Genomic DNA, 23340 nt, shown 5'->3' on the forward strand with positions numbered 1-23340 from the left:
ACCATGTTGACACACCGGTTTCTATCTCTTTACAGTCAGTAACTTTAATCCCTTTATTTAATTGAACTAGGGTAGATGGCCTATACGGCATAATCATGTTGACACACCGGTTTCTCTCTCTTGACAGTCAGTAACTTTAATCCCTTTATTTAATTGAACTAGAGTAGATGGCCTATACGGCATAATCATGTTGGCACACCGGTTTCTATCTCTTTACAGTCAGTAACTTTAATCCCTTTATTTAATTGAACTAGAGTAGATGGCCTATACGGCATAATCATGTTGACACACCGGTTTCTATCTCTTTACAGTCAGTAACTTTAATCCCTTTATTTAATTGAACTAGAGTAGATGGCCTATACGGCATAATCATGTTGACACACCGGTTTCTATCTCTTGACAGTCAGTAACTTTAATCCCTTTATTTAATTGAACTAGAGTAGATGGCCTATACGGCATAATCATGTTGACACACCGGTTTCTATCTCTTTACAGTCAGTAACTTTAATCCCTTTATTTAATTGAACTAGAGTAGATGGCCTATACGGAATAATCATGTTGACACACCGGTTTCTATCTCTTGACAGTCAGTAACTTTAATCCCTTTATTTAATTGAACTAGAGTAGATGGCCTATACGGCATAATCATGTTGGCACACCGGTTTCTATCTCTTTACAGTCAGTAACTTTAATCCCTTTATTTAATTGAACTAGAGTAGATGGCCTATACGGCATAATCATGTTGACACACCGGTTTCTATCTCTTTACAGTCAGTAACTTTGATCCCTTTATTTAATTGAACTAGAGTAGATGGCCTATACGGCATAATCATGTTGACACACCGGTTTCTATCTCTTTACAGTCAGTAACTTTAATCCCTTTATTTAATTGAACTAGAGTAGATGGCCTATACGGCATAATCATGTTGACACACTGGTTTCTATCTCTTTACAGTCAGTAACTTTGATCCCTTTATTTAATTGAACTAGAGTAGATGGCCTATACGGCATAATCATGTTGACACACCGGTTTCTATCTCTTTACAGTCAGTAACTTTAATCCCTTTATTAAATTGAACTAGAGTAGATGGCCTATACGGCATAATCATGTTGACACACCGGTTTCTATCTCTTTACAGTCAGTAACTTTGATCCCTTTATTTAATTGAACTAGAGTAGATGGCCTATACGGCATAATCATGTTGACACACTGGTTTCTATCTGTTTACAGTCAGTAACTTTAATCCCTTTATTTAATTGAACTAGAGTAGATGGCCTATACGGCATAATCATGTTGACACACCGGTTTCTATCTCTTTACAGTCAGTTACTTTGATCCCTTTATTTAATTGAACTAGAGTAGATGGCCTATACGGCATAATCATGTTGACACACCGGTTTCTATCTCTTTACAGTCAGTAACTTTAATCCCTTTATTTAATTTAACTAGAGTAGATGGCCTATACGGCATAATCATGTTAACACACCGGTTTCTATCTCTTTACAGTCAGTAACTTTAATCCCTTTATTTAATTGAACTAGAGTAGATGGCCTATACGGCATAATCATGTTGACACACCGGTTTCTATCTCTTTACAGTCAGTAACTTTAATCCCTTTATTTAATTGAACTAGAGTAGATGGCCTATACGGCATAATCATGTTGACACACTGGTTTCTATCTCTTGACAGTCAGTAACTTTAATCCCTTTATTTAATTGAACTAGAGTAGATGGCCTATACGGTATAACCATGTTGACACACTGGTTTCTATCTCTTGACAGTCAGTAACTTTAATCCCTTTATTTAATTGAACTAGAGTAGATGGCCTATACGGCATAATCATGTTGACACACTGGTTTCTATCTCTTTACAGTTAGTAACTTTGATCCCTTTATTTAATTGAACTAGAGTAGATGGCCTATACGGCATAATCATGTTGACGCACCGGTTTCTATCTCTTGACAGTCAGTAACTTTGATCCCTTTATTTAATTGAACTAGAGTAGATGGCCTATACGGCATAATCATGTTGACACACCGGTTTCTATCTCTTTACAGTCAGTAACTTTAATCCCTTTATTTAATTGAACTAGAGTAGATGGCCTATACGGCATAACCATGTTGACACACTGGTTTCTATCTCTTGACAGTCAGTAACTTTAATCCCTTTATTTAATTGAACTAGAGTAGATGGCCTATACGGCATAATCATGTTGACACACCGGTTTCTATCTCTTTACAGTCAGTAACTTTAATCCCTTTATTTAATTGAACTAGAGTAGATGGCCTATACGGCATAACCATGTTGACACACTGGTTTCTATCTCTTGACAGTCAGTAACTTTAATCCCTTTATTTAATTGAACTAGAGTAGATGGCCTATACGGCATAATCATGTTGACACACCGGTTTCTATCTCTTTACAGTCAGTAACTTTAATCCCTTTATTTAATTGAACTAGAGTAGATGGCCTATACGGCATAACCATGTTGACACACTGGTTTCTATCTCTTGACAGTCAGTAACTTTAATCCCTTTATTTAATTGAACTAGAGTAGATGGCCTATACGGCATAACCATGTTGACACACTGGTTTCTATCTCTTTACAGTCAGTAACTTTAATCCCTTTATTTAATTGAACTAGAGTAGATGGCCTATACGGCATAATCATGTTGACACACCGGTTTCTATCTCTTTACAGTCAGTAACTTTAATCCCTTTATTTAATTGAACTAGAGTAGATGGCCTATACGGCATAACCATGTTGACACACTGGTTTCTATCTCTTGACAGTCAGTAACTTTAATCCCTTTATTTAATTGAACTAGAGTAGATGGCCTATACGGCATAATCATGTTGACACACCGGTTTCTATCTCTTTACAGTCAGTAACTTTAATCCCTTTATTTAATTGAACTAGAGTAGATGGCCTATACGGCATAACCATGTTGACACACTGGTTTCTATCTCTTGACAGTCAGTAACTTTAATCCCTTTATTTAATTGAACTAGAGTAGATGGCCTATACGGCATAATCATGTTGACACACCGGTTTCTATCTCTTTACAGTCAGTAACTTTAATCCCTTTATTTAATTGAACTAGAGTAGATGGCCTATACGGCATAATCATGTTGACACACCGGTTTCTATCTCTTTACAGTCAGTAACTTTAATCCCTTTATTTAATTGAACTAGAGTAGATGGCCTATACGGCATAATCATGTGTACACACCGGTTTCTATCTCTTTACAGTCAGTAACTTTGATCCCTTTATTTAATTGAACTAGAGTAGATGGCCTATACGGCATAACCATGTTGACACACCGGTTTCTATCTCTTTACAGTCAGTAACTTTAATCCCTTTATTTAATTGAACTAGAGTAGATGGTCTATACGGCATAATCATGTGTACACTCCGGTTTCTATCAGATCACCGAAGCTAAGAAACGTTGAGTTTCGTCTGTACTAAAATGAGTTACCATTTTGGGAAATCCAGGTACGGTATGTGCTTTTGCTTGTCTCCGCAATGTTTCCAGTCGCCCTGGACTTCTAAACTCAAGCAGTTTTGATTCAGGAGAGGTGTTGTTGGAGATTGCGCAACTTTTACCTCACAATTTCACACACAGCTGACCTTACAGGATCTATCCGTTGTCTTTTGAGACTGAATGGAGGATTGCAGATGGTTTGGCTCTCACTTACTGATTTTCCATATATTCTGCTTCGTCATCGTTTAACGCGCCCTTTCCAAATGTGGGTTGTTAAACTGCAATCATTCTTTTTAAATTTATTTTACAGCACTTCTCCCACAGATATTTACACCTAAAACCAGAGATATTTCTACAACGCCCCCTGGTAAGTAGTTTTTCAATTTATTTTATTTTGAATTAGTGAAAACCTTGCTGTGATGGCAGTGCAGATAAGTGACCATGACTGGCATGCACCTGCTGAAAAAAAAAATAGTGACTGCATGTGGAAGCGAACCTGGAACTGTTTGATTTTAAAGTGACGATCGATCGCATGTGTTTATGCAAAGCAGGTGGTTTTGGCAGTTCAAAAGATTTCAATGAAATACTAGCAGGCTGCCCGGTATTGCCCGGTCATAAGATATGCTTAAATATGATAGTATAATTCATGCAGATTACATATTTATTATTATAGAAACAATTAAATTATTATATTGAACCTAATATACAATAGTGAGATCAAGTCATATATATATATATATATATATATATATATATATATATATATATATATATATATATATATATATATATATGACTTGGGTGCCATCAGCGCTAGAATCGAAACCAAGACATACTACTCTTCATCTTTATTTGTTAGCCTTTGAACAACACGCACTCATGCATGTACATATATGTAATATATCCTGGAAAATATATATATATATATATATATATATATATCCGTTCGTCTATTTGTTTGTTTGCACTTTTCTCAATAATCATACCTTGGATTTTTTAGAAATTTTGTACAAACATTAGTCATGGTGAAAGTAAATTTTTGACAGAACGGATTTTCCAGGATAATTCTGGTTTCTCCTCTTAGGGCCACTATAGGGATAAAATTGCTTAAATATGATAGTATAATTCATGCAGATTACATATTTATTATTATAGAGACAATTAAATTATATTGAACCTAATATACAATAGTGAGATCAAGTCATATATATATATATATATATATATATATATATATATATATATATATATATATATATATATATATATATTTCGCTTGACGTTATCAGTTATCTTATCCCAAACTAATAAACTACAAAACAAAAAAAAAAAAGAAAAGAAAAAAAAAACGGTGAATGAAGTGAAATAAGTGATTGCAAGAGATTAAATGACTGACAAAATAATTTTCCAACGAAGGAATAAAAATAAAAATAAATTTTTTATTATTTTTATACATAGTTTTTAATGTCAAAACATTCCAAGACTATATATATAAATGAGTAGGAGGTGAAGTTTTAAAGCAGTTCTAAATGACTAAAACTGCCACTTAACCATATATTCAAACAAATATATATAATTCAAACACGGTAGTGTTTGAATATATGGTTAAGTGGCAGTTTTAGTCATTTAGAACTGCTTTAAAGCTTCACCTCCTACTCATTTTTCGACCAAATTTCAAACAATTATTAGTTTAGAATTCACCTTCTTATAATGTGAAAATTTTTTTCCAAAAATCGTTCAGTAAAACAACAGTTATGATGAATTTTCTGGTGTTCAAAATCATAAAGATATGTAAGTAGGTGAGCGACGCTTTTTATGACTGGTTTCCATAGCAATCACGTCGCTTCAGCAACTACTGTTGCTACTAATTCACTGCTCTTGCAAAAAGAGAAGTAGCAAATGAAACAGAGAATGAAAGCAGGAAAGGGAGATAACTGGGGGGGATTTTATTGAAAGCAGACGAGTGCAATACATTGTTATTACGTATGTGTAGTTTATGCTCATGGAGGCAAAAAATAAGACTGAAATTAAACAAAGAACAAGTGAATTTACTGGAAGCCTGGAAAAATCATGGATTATAATAGAAAAATACGAGCATGAAAAGTAATATGGTTAAGCTTAAACATGGAAAAGTAAAAGGCTAGTTGTTAAAACTGAAAAAGAAATGGACAAGGTATTCTAGTAAAAAATATAATAAATTTATAACTTAAAATATTGCAGCATTAAGATTTTTTTTTAATTCAATTTATAACATTATATAATCAATTCTTAATGCTGCAATATTTTAAGTTATAAATTTATTATTTTTTATTAGAATATCTTGTCCTTTTCTTTTTTAGTTTTAACAACTAGTCCTTTACTTTTCCATGTTTAAGCTTAACCATATTACTTTTCATGCTTGCATTTTTCTATTGTAATATATATATATATATATATATATATATATATATATATATATATATATATATATATATATAATACCCTTTTCTTTGATTTTCTACTTACTGAACAGTGCCAGTGTCTGTACGCCTCGCTGGTACAAATGAAAGCTCTTACGGACGAGTTGAGATTCTACATCGTGGCGTCTGGGGAACAATCTGTGATGATGATTGGGAACAAGAAGATGCCACAGTTATTTGTAGGATGCTGGGATTTCGGTAAGTTTATTCTGGTAGAAAATATCTATGTCTGCCTTTCGAATCTATCTTTCGATCTAACATATAAAATTATCTTATCGGATTTTCATTTGCTGTTTTCCTGTATCTTGCATCTTATTATTGGAATTATCATTATGATTTATAACTTATATCATTATTGTTACTCACTAGGAGTTCTCATACTGACCATCATCAGAGATTACTCTTAAGTAACAACCAGTAATGTTCGCTTAAGTCTGGGTGACAAGTTTCCCCAATTCTCCTGTACTCTTTACCTCTTTCGATAACCTTTGCAGAATGAATTTGTGTTATCACAACACCGTTTGCCATTAATTTCTCGCTAGCAATAACCATTGGTCTTCACTAAAATTTGGATGGCAATAAGGCACTCCAAAATTCCAAACCTCTTTGCACTCATCCAGTGGAGGTCTGGTTAGTGTTTTTCCACCCCAGTCTCACAGACTAAAGAAAGAATCAGTAGTCTAGATAAAAAATAATACCTTATCTCAGAAAACTGGAAAATACAAAAGCCGAAATGTAGCGAATAAATGGACGTAAACGAACGTAATAGATATTCACATGTAAGGATAATTGTCGCCATGTTACAATTTCTTCTTTTTTTTTTATATACGTAGAGGAGGACAAGCCTTATTGTCTGCTACGTTTGGGCAAGGTGAAGGCGAGATTCTAATGGACGATGTCAGATGCATGGGGACAGAAACTTCCATTTCGCAATGTGATTTCCCAGGCTGGGGGATGCACAACTGTGGTCACCATGAAGATGCTGGTGTCATGTGCATTGATGGTGAGTTGAAATCATGTTCCCTTTTCTTTCTTTTTTTTCTTTTTCAGACTTGTTTCTTTCTTTTTTTTCTTTTTCAGACTTGTTTCTTTCTTTTTTTTCTTTTTCAGACTTGTTTATTTCCTTTTTTTCTTTTTCAGACTTGTTTTTTTTCTTTTTACTTTACTAACTTTCTTTTTTATTTTTCTAACTTGCTTTGTTCTTTTTCTTGCTTTTTTCTTTTGTTCTGTTCTAACTTGTTTTGCTCTTTTTCTTAAATGCTTTCTTCTTATTATTCTTTTCCTAAGCTTCTTTTTTTTTCTCTTTTTCTTTTTCTACCTTGCTTTATTTTATTTTATTTTTTTTTTTTTTTACATAGGCGTCACCACTTATCAAGGCCGATAGGCCACTCAAGGATAAGGGTTTAAGAGTGTAGAGAGTCAAAAGGACAATATAGTAATCGATAGTAATGGAAGTTCGGTAAATTTGTTAACTTAAGTGGAACGGCTCATCAGAAACTTGTTCACGTTGGACTTGAAGACGACCATATTATAGACAGCGGGAAAGCAGGAAAACGGAAGACAATTCCACAGGCGTGCAGTTCTAAGAAAGAAGCTTTGATCATGGAATCTGTTTAGGTTTAGGCACAGATAAAGAGTGGGGAAAATTATTGATAATGTTTTCAGCTAGTCTAGTGTTTATTTCTTTTTTTTTTCTAACTTACTTTTTTCTTTTTTTCTACCTTGTTTTTTTTCTTTTCTTTCTTTTTCTAACTTGTATTTTTATTTTTCTACCCTGTGTTTTCTTTTTTCTACCGTGTTTTTTTCTTTTTTCTTACTTGCTTTCTTCTTCTTTATTCTTTTTTATTTTTTATTTTTCTAACTTGCTTTTTCTTTTTCCTTTTTCTACCTTTTTTTTTTCTTTTTTCTAATTCACTTTTTCCTTTTTTTTTCCTAACATTATTTTTCTAACCTTCTTTTGTCTTTTTTCTTTCTCTTTTGCTTAAATGGATGTTTTAAAATGAAAATGATTGCATTCAGCATTAAATAACCTGGAAAGGGTGATATTCCATAAAATAAGACAAAAAATCATATAACTTTTATCCTTTGACCTTTCGTATAGATTCAGTAACAATTGGACCCCAGGAAAGCACAAGCCCTCCTTTAGATATTGGTAAGTTCTTTGGCTCTTTCTAACGAATTTGTATGCAATACATTATTTCAATATAAATATATAAAATACAACGTTTGTATGTGTGTTTGTATGAGCCGAAGGTAATTGGCTCAAGAAAAGAAGCTACTAAAGACATCTACAGTGAATAGGGTAAACTTTTGCTACTAGTCAAGTGATTTTAGGGGTATTTATGTCGATGTAGTACAAGTGCACTTAGCTCAATGAAAGTACTTGTATAGCAATTCAATCAATTGTGCTCTGAAGAGGAACATTCATTTTGAACACGCCCCTGTCATATCAAAGAATTTACTATTGATTTTATATGCCGGACCGTTCTACTTGTGCGGTGAAACTGGCTTGAATAAAAGTTTAAAATATAAAAGTTGAATATCATACTTCAATTGTACTCTAAACAGAAACATTCATTCTGACCGTGCCCCTGTCATTTCAAAGAAACTACTGTTGATTTTATATGCTGGGCCTTTCTGCTTAATCAAACTTCTCAAATGCCCTACTGATGTTAGGCTGTATAAGTCGTTAACTTTACTCAAAATCGCCTGTTCCTTTTTTCATCGGTTTTCGATTATTGATACTTATCAAATAATTTCCAATACAAAACCTAACTAAGAACACTGCCAGGCACGGAAATTACATTTATGTGAAATTCTAAAAATATCCGCCCAGCAGTTTAGGAGTTCATAGGGAATGAATTCGCACACACTTAGTCACAGTTCCTTATATATATATATGATAGTAATTCTGTGCCTTTTAGATCTGCCTATACTACTTATGAAACTTCTAAAGAAAATGTTGCATCCTTGTACTCATATAACGAGCATAGGGATGCAATATTGCGGCGATAGGGACAGAGATGTCATGTAAAAGTGCAGTTTTTTCCCCCTATTGGTCGGATTATTCAAACTACTGTTCTCATCTTGAGTGTTATTCTCACAACATTTTTGGTCGATGTAACCTCCAACCTTCTTCATGTGTATCTTGTTGCAAGTTCGAAGGAAGAAAATTTGAGAGCAGAATAGTAAACCACCCGAACCCTGCTGACCCTGCAGTTGTATTTATCTGATAAATCTTTCTACAAGCATAAAATATTGAGCAAAACTGAATACATAGTCTAATAGCTACATGTAATGGAGATTTGGTGTCTGTCTGCATGTAACCGAAACTATACTATTATTTCTATTAATTGTACTATTGATAGTGTAGCAGATGTTCATTTATCATCATACCTTCCTTCCAAGCATTATCTCCTAACTTTTTGGGGAAAGGGATAGTGTAATTGTAAAAAAAGTTTTTGACTTCTAATGGGGGTATGAGACGAATGGATTCGCCAATCATTTTTATAACCAACGGCTGTGCTAAACAACCAATCAAAACGTAGCAAAATTATTATAAAAAATCGTCGAATTTTGGATTCAATCAGTTCGCCATTTGCTACGTCACGGACCGCATTTAATTCTTCGCCGCCATCTTGGTTACTGATCTGAACTACGCCGCCATCTTTGTTCAACATAATATCTCAGAACTTAAGAGGTTAACTACGCGATGGACCGCATTTGATTCTTGGTCGCCATCTTGGTTACTGATCTGAACTACGCCGCCATCTTTGTTCAACATAATATCTCAGAACTTAAGAGGTTAACTACGCGACGGACTGCATTTGATTCTTGGTCGCCATCTTGGTTACTGATCTGAACTACGCCGCCATCTTTATTCAACATAATATCTCAGAACTAAAGAGGTTAACTACGCAACGGAACGCATTTGATTCTTGGTCGCCATCTTGGTTACTGATCTGAACTACGCCGCCACCTTTGTTCAACATAATATCTCAGAACTTAAGAGGTTAACTACGCGACGGACCGCATTTGATTCTTGGTCGCCATCTTGGTTACTGATCTGAACTACGCCGCCATCTTTGTTCAACATAATATCTCAGAACTTAAGAGGTTAACTACGCGACGGACCGCATTTGATTCTTGGTCGCCATCTTGGTTACTGATCTGAACTACGCCGCCATCTTTGTTCAACATAATATCTCAGAACTTAAGAGGTTAACTACGCGACGGACTGCATTTGATTCTTGGTCGCCATCTTGGTTACTGATCTGAACTACGCCGCCATCTTTGTTCAACATAATATCTCAGAACTTAAGAGGTTAACTACGCGACGGACCGCATTTGATTCTTGGTCGCCATCTTGGTTACTGATCTGAACTACGCCGCCATCTTTGTTCAACATAATATCTCAGAACTTAAGAGGTTAACTACGCAACGGACCGCATTTGATTCTTGGTCGCCATCTTGGTTACTGATCTGAACTAAGCCGCTATCTTTGTTCAACACAAAATGTCTCAAAACTTAACAGTAATACAGAGTGCAACAGAAATATCTCCCACATTTTGACATGCAATCTTCTCGGATTTCTGAGCAATCATTAATTTGTATGGATAAAACTGCATATCAGTGTGTAGAATTCTTCTGGCTGTTCAGTCAGACAATCCAAAGGCATGTTTATGAGCTGAACATGCAGGAGATTGAGTAATTCTGTCTGGCGTTTGGACGCTTTGAGGTCTTCCAAATGGTTTTCTTTTAAGTGCTGAACCTGTAGCTGTGAAACTTGCAACCCATAGCTGTATTGATTTTCTATCTGAAACAGCATAAGGAGATAAAATTTCGAAAGTATACTTTGACTTATTTGGAATAATAAAAAATCCTTTCATTGAATCACTATAATTTTATTTTATTGAATCACTATAATTTTATTTATATATATATATATATATATATATATATATATATATATATATATATATATATATATATATATATATTTCATTGAATCACTATAATTTTATTTTATTGAATCACTATAATTTTATTTATTTATATATATATATATATGTATATATATATATATATATATTTCATTGAATCACTATAATTTTATTTTATTGAATCACTATAATTTTATATATATATATATATATATATATATATATATATATATATATATATATATATATATATATATTTCATTGAATCACTAACTTGTAATGTTCCCTGTGTTGCAGTTACCAATTCACCATTCTTCAAAAACATTTCTACGATGTGCACCAATCCAGACCACATTTGCTTAACGAGGATACTTGAAAAAAAAAAAAAAATGGCAAATAAAAAAAAAATCATTGGTTTATTAGCAACATATAGTTGAAAGTTTAAAATGTCGGAGATAGGTTACGATGTCATCTACCCAGGAATTACTTTCTCCTTTTTGAGAGGGGAAAGTAGTGATATAATAGTAAAGATATGCAACCTCTGGTTGTATATTTTTTCTAGTATACAATGAAAAATGAAAAGTCTTTTTGAAAGTTTGCATTCTCTCGTTCATATTTTTAGTTTAATAAGGAACGTACAGGCTGAAACGATAAAGTTGTCGCCTTAAAGAAAACAACACTACAGATTTATTTTGAAACTTTTATCGAAAACATCAATTCAGGTAACTTGATTATGTAGTAGAGCTGACATCTATTCAATGTAGCCGCCTTCAGCCTCAATCACCACCTCAATACAGGTCCAGAACTGGGAGCATGCCTTTTTCACAGGCGCCGGCGAGAGCTTGGATGGCAGTAATCAGGCTGGTTTTGGTGTTGTGGGAGGTCATGTTGGTGATGTTCTCAATATATGACCAAATGAAGTAGTCAGCAGGTTCAGGTTGGAGAAGGAGGGGGCAAATAAGAGAAGGGTACAAAATCATAGCATTCCGTCTGAAGTCAAGCCGAGGTCTCTTTGGACTTGTGGGCCAGCATCGAGCCCTGCTGCCACACCCATGGCTTATCAGCGCCCACCTGATTGCACCAGGGGATCACCACACTCTTCAGAACATCCAGGTACACTTTGGTGTTGACTTTCAAGCTGACTTCGAAGATGTGAAGTTGCATGATGTGTATCACTTTCAGATATGATAGAAGGTCCCTATCGCTCTTGGGGTTTGTACATAACTGGCCAACTAGTAGATGGTCTGCAACCAAAAAAGAAAACCGGTTTTCATCAAATGGAAATGGAATCATGTCGTCTTTTATAGGGCGACAATTTTATCCTTCCAGCATGTATAACATTTCCAACAATCCCTTCGTCAGATATGCTTCTAAATTTGCTTTTGTTTTTTACCAGATCTTATCCGTTTAGTGGAAGCCGATTATATAAATGGCGGCCGTGTCGAGGTTTTCCATGATGGAGTGTGGGGAACTGTCTGTGATGATGATTGGGATGACAGGGATGCTACAGTCGTCTGCAACATGTTAGGGTATCCGTAAGTAAATACGTAACTATATAAAGATCGTTTATAGAAGGCAATACAAAGCAGAGGTGTAACGATTAGATACAAACAGAAACAAATTAAGATATATAACAGTGAAATAATGATCTTTCTATATTTTTTCGCATTGCATTGTCTTCTTACTTGCGTCAGTATGATCAGATAGAATTTCTGTATTGTATAATATTTCTGGAAAACTTCCCTTCATCAGATGTGTTTAACTTTAGTTCAAACGTGCATACAGGTATAAATATGAGCAGTTTTGCAGAAATTGAAACTTAATTTTAATTGTTTTAAAAATCTTTTATTATTCTTTTAATTGTGGAGCTTGTTTTAATATTCAATATTATATTATTTATCTTATTTTGTAATATTTTATTTTATTTAATGATTTATTTATTTTTCTGTATATTCATAACTAATTTTCATTTAGTTTAGGTTTAAATTTATTTTCTGAATTCTTATTTAAACGGTTGATATGTTTAAATTTAACTATTTACAGGGAGACAATTTTTCGTAATGATTGAACATTATATATATATATATATATATATATATATATATATATATATATATATATATATATATATATATATATATATATTAATGAAATCAAAGGGATGTAGTGCTTACCTGATATATGCTATGGTAAACTTCAAACTAATATAAATAACAGTATTTATATATAGAAAATTTAATCCCAACCGAAATAAAAAAGCTCAATACGCAATAGAGAGTAGAGCTTATTATAAGAGAAAGAAAATTAAAACTGTAAGTTAAACTTTACAATCAAAATTTATTGCTCGACTGAATACTCCAAAAAAAAATTTACAAAGTTCTTATTCCGCAGAGTTTCAAAGAATGCTATTCTTGTTATTCTTCTCATCAGAGGACATAAAGAAATTAGCAAATTATATTTGTAGCAATGCTAGAATTTGCTAGTTAAGGCATTAAGTGAAACTGCAATTTATTGTAGTTATAAATTGCAAAAAGAAAAAAAAAAGTGGAAAAAATGTTGGATATGTAAAAAAAAAAATATAAAAAACAAATAATATTTTTCTTTTCTCAGTTGATGTTAAATTTTGTTCAATTAGCTCATAACCTTTATAGTTTGGATCCTCAAAGGAGTATTTATGACTGGAGAACCTTTCCTTCAAAGTGTTATCAACCATACCCATATAAAATTTATGAATATTTGGGAACTCTTTTGTGGATATTGTGGCTTTATATACTATAAAACTTAAATAATTCCTATTAAGTGGACATTTGCTTTTATTCAAGCAGTTACATCGTTTAGTTAAACTATTTATTTTTGATTCATTTATACTGTTCAAAGGTTTCCTATTGTTTTTTAATTATTTTTTCTAGATTGTCACTACAGCTATAACTCAATTTTACTGTGTTCTTGTTAAAATTTTCATGTAATTTATTATTAGGTGGAACATGTAGCCTTATAAGATTTAGAATTTTTTTTACCTTAGTTGGTTTTGACATCCAGGTTGAGAGAGGGAGGGTAAACCATATAATATTTCTTATTCTACTCTTTTTGGGTTTGTTCATACAGGATGTAGGTTGATCATATTCTACGAAAAGGATAACCCAATTTATATAAATCTACTTTCCAATCACCCTAAATCTATAAGTTAAATCAATCATCAACAACTCTTCTAACGTGAACATTTTTAACTCCCTCAGAACTTTCTATACCAAAGCCCTGAAAAAAAAAATGGATATAAAAACACATAGCTAGAATACAAATATTTGGTTGTGAATTTCTCCAATGTGTACCTATATACTTGTGTATAAGTCGCATTTATAGGAGACGATTTTAAGGTTATTAGGGCGGGGGTCGACTTATACATAGGTAATGTTTTGGGAAATTTTAAAGAGCGACTTGGCGCTTGATCATAACATAGGATACGCCATTTTGGTTGTGCACTCTGTATATACCAGTAATCCTAGTAATTAATCACATTCCTTCTGATGTATTTGGTGATGATAAGACTTTTTTTTTTAATAGGTTAGGAAATGTAGTGTTTACGATATGTCGTTCTCCACTAAGTTCAACAAGTTTTAACAATTTAATGACAACTATGTAATAAAACTATTTAATGGCCCTTTACACATGCGTTCACATTATTACAGTATATTATGGCTCACGCAATGTATGCGTTATTATAGTCTGATTAGCAACATTTGTGTTCATTGCATGTAAGTACAAAGTGGGTTGGTTCTATATATGAAAATTGAATAGACTACACTTGTGTAAATGCATGCAGAGAAACAATCTATAATATGTCTTGTAGAAAAAAAAAATCATCCAAAAGGAAATTATCTGTTCAAGAAAGAGCCAGGAGACGGACCATTTAACTTGTCTAGAATCTACAGTTGACTTATACATAGGTAATACCTAAATGACACAATTATTGGTCACACACAAGCATATACGGTAAATCAGATGCAGCCCGTCTGAGAAGACTCGTTCTTGGGTTGAAATATATTTAGTTGAAATTGACACAAAAGTCAATAGATACCATTGTTTTTATTTTTTTAATCGATTTTTTTTCGTTTTCCGAATTTCGCTATTACAGTATAGTTACACTGTATTTTATCATTGATCGGATTTTACTATTTGACTATATTTGGTTTCATGGACTTAATTTTTAATTTCCCATCATTTTAAATCGAACATTACAATTTTCAAAGTTTTCAATTTTTATGCTAACAAGTCTATAATAATTCTATACTTTTATTTTGCTAGTTATTTTCTTAAAAAAAAAAGGCTATTGTTTTTTTAATTCCATGAATAAGGAGTATCTTTTATTCTTTTATCTAATTCTTCTATTCAGCTTCGGCAAGGCGTTTATAGCCTCTCGATTTGGGTCAGGCCGTGGAGCAATTTGGTTGGACGATGTTGGCTGTGAAGGTAACGAGACTTCTTTATTCCAATGTGCCCATCATGGATGGGGTCGCCACAACTGCGGGCACACAGAAGATGCAAGTGTTATCTGTCTTACAGGTGAGAGAAAAAAACATAATGAAACATGTATGCTCTTTAACATTAATCAAACTGGAAAAAAAGATGGATAAAAGGTACTTACGCAAAATGGAGCGTGCTAGTATCAGAATTTTCGGGTAATTTACGTAAAATGCTAAAAGGCACTGAAAAGCTGAGGCAATTAAATCGGATATGATTAGTTCATTATAAAAAAAAATATTTATCTTGATTTGGACAAAAAAATTTTTTAAAAACATAAAAAAGTAAACAATCATAAAAATAAAAATCATAAAAATGAAAATAAAAAATTTTACTATTAGTTGTTTGTTATTCAAAAAATAAATGTTTATTCAAGAAATTCAAAATGAATGTTTTTATTTTAATTTTTTTTAAAGTTCCATAAAAATTGTCCAATAATTATTCATTGCACTTTTCTCCATAACAATAAAAATGAATTTTTCATTGAATTATCTTCGTAATAAGAAAAATATATTTTTCATTGAAGAAATTGGCCAGCACTTGCATGAAAAAAAAAAAAAAAAAATACAATGGAAATTTCGTTCAGCAACTTCTGATGTTTTACGTAAAATGCTGGAAAATCCTGATGATATCACGGTCCTTATTCTGAACAAATACCCCAAAAAATATTTGTGCCAATAGCATACCAAGAAAATCTAATAGCTGAATCAAATTTGGATCTGATTTTGTTTATTATTTTGATTCCTATAAAGTTCGGTACGTACATATGTTAACATATTAGGACGTATAGGTGCAACGTTGTACAGCTTTTTTAACAGTTCAGAATAATCTTCCGTAACATTTTAACGGACCCAACACGTTGTAGATGAAAATGTTGCAAAGAAACAGAGAAAAGGAAAATGAAAGAAATTCGACTTAGCATTTTTTTTTTTCTTTTTAACAAAAGCATTTATCCTTGGTATTTCCAACAATGCATTGCATCTTGTTTTAAGCAGTTCATTTTTTGCATCGACATGTCTTTTTAAACCGTTCTCGTGACCCACGTGTCATTTGCTGATATTTTCCGGTCATGTCTATAACACGTGTTTCTCCTTCACTTCTCCATCCACATGTGTCCTTTTGTCTCTGCTGTGATGTCATTTCGTGTGGCCAGCTTAGTTATTAGCATATATTAGCTGTCATATGGCTGCTGCTGCTGACAGTACTAACGGGTCTGTTACATAGGATTGACTCCTGAACTAATTAACCGATCATCATGAATTGTGGAACACAGCTGCTAGACATAATGCACCGTTATGTGGGTTATATTTACTTTATAACAAACAAATGAGGGGAGGAGAAAGGATTAAGAAAGAACGTAGAGATGGAGATAAGGACGAAGAGATGGGAAGAAAGAAATAGAAAGACGTGGAAATAGATAGAATGGAAAAGTGGGGATAATGAAAATATATTGAATTGAAATCAAAGAAATATAAGATAGGCCAAGACAATAGATGGACAGGTAGATAAAGATGTATAAGAAGAGAGAGAGAGAGAGAGAGAGAGAGAGAGAGAGAGAGAGAGAGAGAGAGAGTAATATAATAAAAATAGATTTAAAAAGTTTACAGTTGGACATGTCCAACCTAACAGGATAACCCAATTACCTCACTATCAACCAAGCTCCAACCTCTGTCCCATCACTGCAATATTGCACCGCTGTATCTGTTTTACAAGTACTTTAATGGAATGTGTTCTGATGAACTCATAGCATTTGTGTCCCCTGTGTGTGTAAATACTCCAACTAATCCGACAAGCAGCAAAATCTCACCCCATCCACTGTACAGGTATCTAGATACCAGAAAGCCTTTTACTGTGGTAGTTTCTACCGTTGGACAGCTATACTTTGTAATTCCCTCTCTGTTTCCAGCTTTCTTAACTGTACAAACCTATAAAACTTTAAATGTAATGTGAACAATCTTGTTGCTCAACTCCCTACATAGTACCCCTGTAGATATGGTTCCAAATACTAGTCCCTTACTTCAAAATAGCAACATGCCTTGTTTAGGATGAATAATAATAATAATAATAATAATAATAATAATAATAATAATAATAATAATAATAATGATAATATAATGGAGCCAAGAACATTGAAGCTCCACAATTTAAAGAATAATAACCCCCCCCCCCCACTAAAAGTATGATGCCAAATAGTCGAGAAGGATCAAGGAGGTTGGAAAGACAAAAGGGAGAGCGCTGACCAGACCTCCACTGGACAAGTGCCAAGAGAACTGGGACTTTGGGGAAACTTATTGCCACTCAAATTCCAGTGGAGACCAATGACCTCTGTCAGCAAGAAATCAATGGTAAGCGGCTGTTGCGATAACGCAAATTTATTTGTAAATGTTATCGAAAGAGGCGGAGAGTACTGGAAATCTGGGGAGACTTGTTGTCACTCAACTTCCAGGGAACACCACAGGTTGTTTCAAGGAGAGATCTTTGATGACCTGTGTGAAAGCTCCTCGTGAGCCAATAGTAGTAGTAGCAGTAGCAGTAGCAGTAGTAGTAGTAGTAGTAGTAGTAGTAGTAGTAGTAGTAGTAGTAACAACAACAACTTTACAGCTTGAGACGTTTCGAAAAAGCCTTACCGAACTGATTCACACTAATTTATGTGTTAACGTTTAGATTTCTAAAAAAGAAATTTTAATGAATTTGCATCTGATCTTTTTTATTAATTTTATTTTTATTGTTCATTTAATTTTCCTGTTTGTCAGCTGCACCGACGACGATCCCCCCAAGCATCCCGGGCAACGACAGTGAGATTGAAACAACACAAGAACCATTCACATATCCGGTTAATGGTAGGAGTTGGGATTTCTTTCGATCCTTTTTCTTTCTTTTGCTTTCTTTTTATTATTATTTGTTTAATTTTTTTTTCTTTTTCTTTTATTTTTTCCTTTTCCCTTTCCTCTCTTCTTAATTCATCCTTTTTTTTTTTCAATTATTTTTCTTTTTTTTTTTTTATATATTTACTAGCATGAGTGCCCGGCGTTTCCCGGGTGTTTGGAGGTATATGCTCAGCAAAAGAAAAACAAAAAAAAAAAGCGGTCAATTTTTTTTAACTTTGACCCCTATTATGACCTCTTAACATTTGTTGTTTTGGGCTCAAATCGAGTTATTAAGTTATATCCATGTCCAAGGAACCTATATCTAAAATTTCAAGTGTTTAGACCCAAAATTGTCGGAGGAGTTTGCTAGAGTTCTCAAAGGTCAAATCGTTGAACTTTGACCCCTTAACAGTCAAATTTCTGGCCGAAACCCGATCGCATAGATTTTCCCAAATCTCAGTACCCTGTATATCAAATTTCGAGTCTGTAAACTAAAAATTGACAGAGTTATTGCGAAGGGAAATGTACATAGACAGACCAACACACACACACACACACGTTCACTTTTATAGATATATAGATTTTATTTCCTTTCTTCTTTTTTCCTTTTTAAATCCGTCTTTTCATCTCATCTTTCTTTCAATCCGTTCCTTTTCCTTCTTTTTAAGTCATCCTTTCAACTCTTTCTTTCTTTCTCCTTCTTTCATTTATTTTTTCTTCTTTTAATTGTTTATTTTAGTTCTTTTCTTTCTTTTTGTTCTTTATCCTTCTTTTTAATTAATCAATTTCTTTGTTTTTTTTTTTCAATTTTTTCATTCCTTTTCTTTTTCCTTCTTGCAATTATTTTCCCTTCTTTTAATTATTTATTTTCTTTTTCTTTTTTTTTCCTTTTTAATTTTTTCAAATTCTTTCTTTCAATCCTTTATTCTTTTTGGTCCCCTTGGAATTTTTTGAAATATTGCACAAACATTAAACATGATATGAGTAAAAAAGTAACAGGATTTTCCAGGAAAACTCCGATTGCCCCCCCCCCCCCCATCCATAGGGGTGCCTTTCGGGTTAAAATGGCTAAAATTGATAATTTTGTGCTTATTAAAAAAATTGATGCCTTGGATTTTTATAAAACTTTCTGAAAAGTTGTAACTAACTGATTTCTATATAATTTTGTTTGTCTATACTTCGCGATAACTCTTGGGTGTGCCCCAGGGGCTTTTTTAGGGCTAATAAAAACACTCTACTTTTGGGACTATTTTACCATATTTGTCCGAAATTTTCTGTACGTCTATTTATTATTAGTTTTTCATGGTGCTGAACTCAAATTTAAATATGTTAAGGCATTGGGGACTTTGGGGGCTAAATGGGGGTGGGGATGCAAATAATGGATTTAGTTATTATTTTATTTTTTTTTTCATGGTACAGAACTCAAATTTACATATGTTAAGGCCTAAAACTGCCCCGTTTGTTAATTTTCATCAGGACTTTTGGGGCTAAAAGGAGGGGGAGGGGCAATGCTGAACTTCATCATTTTTTTTTTTTTTTATGCCTCGTTCACTGTGCACTCACGGGAACCATGCATGTTTCACATGTTTTCATTATTTTTTTTTTATTTTAATTATTTTTTTTTCCTTCTTTTTACTTCCCCCCCCCACCCCTTTGAATGCATTATTTCTTTTTCTTCAAATTCTTCTTTCTTTCTATTTCCTTATTTTTTATTTACCCCTGTTTAAATGATTTTTCTTTCTTTTCTCCTTTTTTTTCTTTCCCTTCTTTTTAACTCATCCTTCCTTATCTATCACTTCTTTCTTTCAACCGTTTTTCTTTCTTTTTCTGTCTTTAAATTATTTTTTTTTGTTTAATTATTTATTTTATTTGTTTTACTCTTTTTTCTTCTTTTCCTTTTCTCCTTTTTAATTCACCCTTTCTTTTCCTTCAAATTTTTCTTTCCTTCAATCTTTCTTTTTTCTTTTTCGATCTTTCAATTATTTAAAACTTATCTGTCAGACTTTGTATAAATCAATGCATCTATCTACAAATATTTATGCATATACTAACAGGCTGGCCAGCGTTGCCTGGTCGTAAAATACGCTCAAATATGATATTTTAATTCATGCAGATTACGTACTTATTATTACAGAGAAGATTCTCTATCGATTATTATATTGAACCTAATAATACAGCAGTGAGATCAAAACTAGAAATATATACGAGGTGACTTCAATAAGTTTCCAGACTTTTTTTGTACAAGCATTTAAAATTCTTGTAGACTCTTGAAAAATCAGTATGATATTGCTATACATCTTATGAGATGACCGACCAATTTTTTTGATTTCAGGTTCAAATTAACAGCTACAGCAGGAATTGGAATACACCCTACTAAAGTCTGATTGTCACAGCTGGAGAATTTCAAAAATGCAATCTGGACGTGAGGACACTTTAGAAAAGGATATGTCATAAAATTTTGTTTTAAACTTAGAAAAAAATGCCACAGAAACGTATGGAATGCTTCATACTGCTTTTTGACCATCTTGCATGAATCGTGCATCAGTTTTTGAGTAGCATAAGAGATTCAAGGAAGGCAGGGAGTCTGTGAGGGATGATAAGAGATGTGGGAGGAGTAAGACAGTCAGAACAACAGAGTTGATTAGCCAAATAATGAATTTACTGCATAAGGACCGTCATGTGCCTATAGAGACAATCAATAAGTGTATGGTTTGATGTAAGTGTGGAACTGTACACACAATTATTTGTGAGGAACTGAAGATGCGGAAGATTTGTATGGTTTGTCCCAAGGGTGCTCACAGAAGATCAGAAAGAAAGACATTGTTATGACTAAGATAGTCATCAAGACAGATCCTTATCCTCACTATAGTCCACACCTTGCTCCCTGTGACTTTTGGTTATTCTCTAAGCTCAAGGAAAACTTTAGAGGCTGTTGTTATGGGACAATGGAGGAGATGGAAGAGGCTGTGACGAGGGTCATTGATACTTCACAAAAGAGGACTCCAATAGGGCCTCCCAGAACTTGTTGGAAAGGTACAACAAGTGTATTGCAGTCGGAGGAGATTACTTCAAAGGAATTCTAGGCTCTGTATGTGTCTCCGCTTATCTCTGCATTATTTCCAGTTGTCCTTGCCACTGGTATTTAAAAAGGCTAACTCAGGAGAGATGTAGTTTGAGATTGTGCAACTTATGCCACAAAAAACAATTCCCACGCAAGCACCCTTACAATGGGTATTCATAGTCCGTCAAGACTGAAGGAAGCTACTGTATATATATATATATATACACACACAAAAGTTTAATATATTAAAGTATATCAACCAATGGCAATAGAGGATAAAAATTACTACCGGAACAGTAGTAGAAACTCACTATGAAGCAAGTGAACAACAGAAGATGTATTTGAGAGAAACAGCTTACCTTATAGGCTTGCATATACTGGTGTTTATTAGCTGTTTTCTGTTCGGATAAAGTTAATGTCAAGGGAAAGATAAAGCGCCTTTCTCGTCTAAGTTTTATAAGATGGTGCTTTTTTGGGGGTATTTCATAGCATATCTTTAAAACTTTATATAGTCATGTTTGGGGGGGTATTTCATCTTATAGATAATATTGGGTCATCAGGAGAGAATACGCACCATTTCGGGGCTTCCTCTTTACAGCTTGTTCGCGTATCGGCCCCCCTCACTGATGTGAGGCCCAATTATCTGCTCAATACGGTTAAAAGAAAAGACGTTTGATAATTAAACGGCTCTTGTTACGAGCAACGGCTTTGCGCATGTCATTCAATGTTCAAAGGCTACGTCTGACATATTTGTTAGGATGCGCACATATCAAAGAAAATAATGATGATATCAATAATAATAAACAATAATAATAACATAGCAATATACATATACCAATAAAAATTAAGTCAAGTAAATTGACTAAATGTTAAGATTAATTTTCAAACCATCCGATGAAATACTAATCTGGATTATTTTTGAACAACATAAAGTTTAAAATTGTCCGAATAGTGTTGAAACAATTGAAACATTCTTGAAAAATATACAATATGATGCAAAATGTTTTTCTTTTTGTCTTGGTTTTGAAAACTTTATATATATATATATATATATATATATATATATATAGAGAGAGAGAGAGAGAGAGAGAGAGAGAGAGAGAAAGAGAGAGAGAGAGAGAAAGAGAGAGAGTTTGTTGTTAATTTTTTTAAACGATATTATGGTTAACGTCTCCATCTTGGAGATTGTTTTTTTTTGTTTTTTTAGAAAATCGCCCATTTTTTATTTGGATGTAAACAAATAATATTTTATTTTACTTATTTATTATTTTTTAAAACAGTAATCTACGTGCATGCATGTTTAGGGGCCTTATCCCTCTTCAGTGTTTTAAAAAATCATAAATAAGTAAAATAAAATTATATATATATATATATATGTCACCTGTCATCCTTTTTTAAACATTTGAATCGCCTGATCATTGAAGACAAGATTCAAGCAAGCAAGTAAAGAAGGATTGTCCAGAAAGTTTTATGCTTATATAGATAGATACCTGATGTAATAAATATGAGTACGGCTGACTGACGGGTTAAACCATGAATACTGACTGATAAAGCCAACAGATAGCGAAAAGTATGCTGAAAGCCTCATGCTTAAGGATATGCCAGCTCAAATCACGAACACTCGTTCAGTAAAGTGATTTAGATTATTACTCAAAAGTAGCCCAGACCACTCAGCTATTTCAAACGAATATACTCCTTTCATTGGTCATATCTGACACTTTTGTTTTTCATAAATATATTTTTTATTTTTATTTCAGCTGAAGGCTCGGTCCGACTCGTTGGTGGCAATTCAGTAAATGAAGGTAGGGTGGAAATTCTTCATGAAGGGAACTGGGGTACCATCTGTGATGATTCCTGGGATGAAAGAGACGCCCATGTGGTTTGCCGCATGTTAGGTTATACGTAAGTACAAAAATATCCAACAGTTAGGTTCTGGATGTGTGTGGAACACCATTGACTCTCTAAGCGCTAAGGTCCACATCTTAGTCATCTGTCGAGACCTCT

The 23340-nt window shown here is 33.4% G+C and overlaps 1 protein-coding gene across 1 annotated transcript in view; it reads left to right on the top strand.

The window, feature by feature from the left end:
* Positions 1-23340, top strand: part of LOC145265492 (scavenger receptor cysteine-rich domain-containing protein DMBT1-like) — a 122877-nt gene that overhangs the window by 91323 nt on the left and 8214 nt on the right. The window contains exons 16-23 of the mRNA XM_080121370.1: positions 3799-3855; positions 6001-6145; positions 6781-6950; positions 8049-8099; positions 12287-12425; positions 15281-15450; positions 18162-18248; positions 23094-23238. Of these exons, the coding sequence (XP_079977496.1) occupies positions 3799-3855; positions 6001-6145; positions 6781-6950; positions 8049-8099; positions 12287-12425; positions 15281-15450; positions 18162-18248; positions 23094-23238 (964 nt within the window). The remainder of the gene's footprint in view (positions 1-3798; positions 3856-6000; positions 6146-6780; positions 6951-8048; positions 8100-12286; positions 12426-15280; positions 15451-18161; positions 18249-23093; positions 23239-23340) is intronic.

Source organism: Euprymna scolopes, chromosome 40 (assembly GCF_053919585.1).
Source record: "Euprymna scolopes isolate OS-2025 chromosome 40, ASM5391958v1, whole genome shotgun sequence".
Classification (NCBI taxonomy): domain Eukaryota; kingdom Metazoa; phylum Mollusca; class Cephalopoda; order Sepiida; family Sepiolidae; genus Euprymna; species Euprymna scolopes.